The sequence below is a fragment of the Ictidomys tridecemlineatus genome, chromosome 1, assembly GCF_052094955.1.
Source record: "Ictidomys tridecemlineatus isolate mIctTri1 chromosome 1, mIctTri1.hap1, whole genome shotgun sequence".
Classification (NCBI taxonomy): Eukaryota; Metazoa; Chordata; class Mammalia; order Rodentia; family Sciuridae; genus Ictidomys; species Ictidomys tridecemlineatus.
In genome coordinates, this window is record NC_135477.1 from 53,253,947 (window position 1) to 53,257,220 (window position 3,274).

Below are 3,274 nucleotides of genomic sequence, written 5' to 3' on the forward strand. Positions count from 1 at the left end.
ATCAGGGCTTCGTTATTGTTCCTGAGGTCTGGTAACATAACCGAACCATTTAAGTTATATGAAATATTTTCAGCCTTATGAGATCAGCAAAAATCTTTCAATAGGAATTATTTTTTAAACCTCACAGATTACTTAGATTTTTGAATTTTGCACTCCTAAGTGCATTATTAGCTTCTTAGGTTTAAATGTCAAATCATTAATAAGTTGTCATCTCCATGTATACCCTACAAACATTTATGAATGGGGAAATGAAGTATAGATAATGAATTAATTTGCTTAGATAACTGAACTCATGCAATGCAATTACATAATTAGAATAATATAAAGCTTTAAATATACACGTTAATATCTTTCGATATAATCAGTGATTTTGCAGAAAACAGCACAGTAAAATTCCAGGTCTACGATATTAGGACTTGCTGATTTGTTCCAATTTATTTAGCAGATAAAACAAAAATGTCAACATATTAGATCACCATTATGCAAAATTGTCACACTTCTCAACAAAGCTAGCCTATACTTGATTTCTGATACATCTATCTCATAATTCCAAGATTAACATCTCCACATAATTTCTAGTAATTTAAAATCTTAGCTAAGTTTTTGATATGTAAGCTGCTTGCTGATATGGGAAAAGATAGACCAAGCTCTTCCCCCACCCCCCACCTCGTTATTCTTTTGGGGACAGCCAGGCCACTCCAGATGGTGTGTTAGTTAGTGTTGGACATAGCTTTGGAGAAACTTCAACAGACAAGGCAGTAATGTCAGGATTTTGCTGTGCGTCGTCCCCCTCCCCCCTGCAGTTCCCAGGGTAGGAAGGTGCTGAGATGGAAGCCGAGGGACGCCCGCCCACCTGCCACCACCTGTTCCCTCCTTTAGCCGTCGACTATAAATTCTCCTCCCTCAAAGATTCATCCCGCGCTCTCCGACAGCTACTGCTTGCGGTAAAAGCGCTCTTTCCTTAGATCTCTTCCTTCGGAAGAGATTTCATCTTCCTGGAAGCCAGCCTTGGCTTTTCTCAGAGGACTGCAAAGGCCTTCCCTGAACCAGCCACACTAAACTCTGCTGCAAGGTTTCCTTCTGTTTTGCAACTTCACGTTGGGAAAAATGACTTTTTCTTGAGCCTCTCGATTCCCCCTACATTTGGGTAAGTGATCAGACAGCCTCAGGTCAATCAGCAGAACCGAAGGCCGAGCCCCGCACTCCCCACTGTAGACTGCTTGCACGTGAGTTATTTTGTTTGTGACTTATTTGCTAAGAAGAGCGACGTTAGGGAGCAGCTGGGTAGGCAACTCCACGCACAGGTCCAGAGCCCGCGGCTGAGCTCCACCCCTCCCACCTCGCGGCCGGGGATGAAGTCCTGCAAACCCTGCGGCCCGTCAGCGGGAGCACGCGCCGCGCCCCCGTGCGCGGGCGGTGCCGAGTGCGCGGGCACGTGTGCCGGAGCCGGACGGCTGGAGAGCGCGGCGCGCAGGCGCCTGGCGGCCAACGCGCGCGAGCGCCGTCGCATGCAGGGTCTCAACACAGCCTTCGACCGTCTGCGCAGGGTGGTGCCCCAGTGGGGCCAGGATAAAAAACTGTCCAAGTACGAGACCCTACAGATGGCGCTGAGCTACATAATGGCACTGACCCGCATCCTGGCCGAGGCCGAGCGACTGGGCTCGGAGCGGGACTGGGTCAATCTCCACTGTGAGCACTTCAGCCACGATCACTACCTGCCGTTCGCAGGCGCAAAGCTGCCGGGCGAGAGCGAGCCGTACGGCCCGAGGCTCTTCGGCTTCCAGCCGGAGCCCTTCCAGATGGCCAGTTAGGGCTCACGGCTCCACGGGGGTGAAATGCCCAGGGATCCCGCTCCCCGCTGCAGACTCCCCTCACATAGCTGCAGGGTCTTTCGGTGGCCAAGGATTCATCCTATCAAATTAATAAACTTCCAGGTTACTTTCAATCGTATCATCACACCTACGGACGCAATCATTTTATTGCATCTCCCTTTTCTGTATTTTGTAGATTTCATTCATGAATCTTGTGAATTACATTGCTCTGATAATAATGCCCTATCCCCTTTCCTGGACTACTGTGAGGGGAAAACAAGTTTAACAGAAAATAGGATTAGGCTCTACTGCAATTTCAGTCCTCAGAGAAATAATCACCTTAAACTTTGTAAGTTTGTCGGGTTCGGGTGAAGTTACATGATGCATTGCTTGTGTAGGCTCAATACAGCTGCCCTCCCGTCGTGTAAATGCATTTATGCCCAGTGTATCGTGTGTGCATGCGTCAAATAGAATCAGACTTTCGCCTTTTGGTAGAGTTCTTGGGCATGGTTGCTCTGTATTTTTTAAACCTGTGTACACATTATTAAATATAGATTTTGTAAAATATAAATAATGGGGTTTGTTTTTCATGCCAAGTACTCTGGTAGTTTCCTAATATGTTGAGTGTTTCCCTGAATAAAGATGCGTAATGTTTAAATCTAAATCCCACAAATCAGCAAATGTGCTGTTTCCTAATACTTCGTCAAAATAGTCAAACTGATGAAAGTATAAGTAATTAATTTGAAAGTTTTCTTGTTATCTTGGAAAAACATTTTTGGTGGCATTTTTTAAAAAATTAAATCAAAATAATATTTAGCTTTTAAATAACAAGACATGTAGTTCCTCAATCTTATTTTTCTTACTAAGTTAATTACTAAATTCTTTCCAAATACTCAGATATGTTTATTCCTACATGTATGTAAGAATATATAATATGTAGTACATGTACACATAGAAATGTAAATACATAAGAATATGTATCTGTATATATGTATATATATTTCTACAATGAACACTGGGAAAAAAGTTGCTTGTAACTAGGTGCGGTGGCACAGACCTGTAATTCTAGCAATTCGGTAGGCTGAGGCAGGAGGATCCTAAATTTGAGGATGGTCTGACCAACTTAGGGAGACCCTGTCCCAAAATAAAAAATAAGCAGGGATAGGGATATAGCTCAGTGATAGAGTGCCCTGGGTTCAATCCCCAGTATCCTCCCCCACCAGCTAAAGAAAAGTTGCTTGTGGAAGTGATTCCTGAGTTACATCCCTAATCCTTCTTATTTTTAAAAAAATTTTGAGACAGAGTCTCACTAAGTTGCTGAGCCTGGCCTTGAGGTTGCAATCCTGCCTCAGATGAATTATGGGGTGCACCACCATATCTGTGATTTTCTTTTAATCAGTGAAAGTTTTAGTGATAAAGCCTTCACTACCATTATGGGTAATCAAAATGGGAGCAAAACAAAT

At 43.9% G+C, this 3,274-nt stretch overlaps 1 protein-coding gene across 1 annotated transcript; it reads left to right on the forward strand.

Moving 5' to 3' along the window:
- The first annotated feature begins 699 nt into the window (after window positions 1-699).
- Atoh7 (atonal bHLH transcription factor 7) lies at window positions 700-1,939 on the forward strand. Its single transcript, XM_005325975.4, has one exon. It carries the CDS (start codon window positions 1,353-1,355, stop codon window positions 1,809-1,811), a length of 459 nt encoding a protein of 152 aa, XP_005326032.2. The 5' UTR covers window positions 700-1,352; the 3' UTR covers window positions 1,812-1,939.
- Window positions 1,940-3,274: the final 1,335 nt, after the last annotated feature.

Excerpts from the sequence above, each read along its gene's own strand:
- Atoh7 (XM_005325975.4), top strand. The coding sequence starts at position 1,353 with ATGAAGTCCTGCAAACCCTGCGGCCCGTCAGCGGGAGCACGCGCCGCG.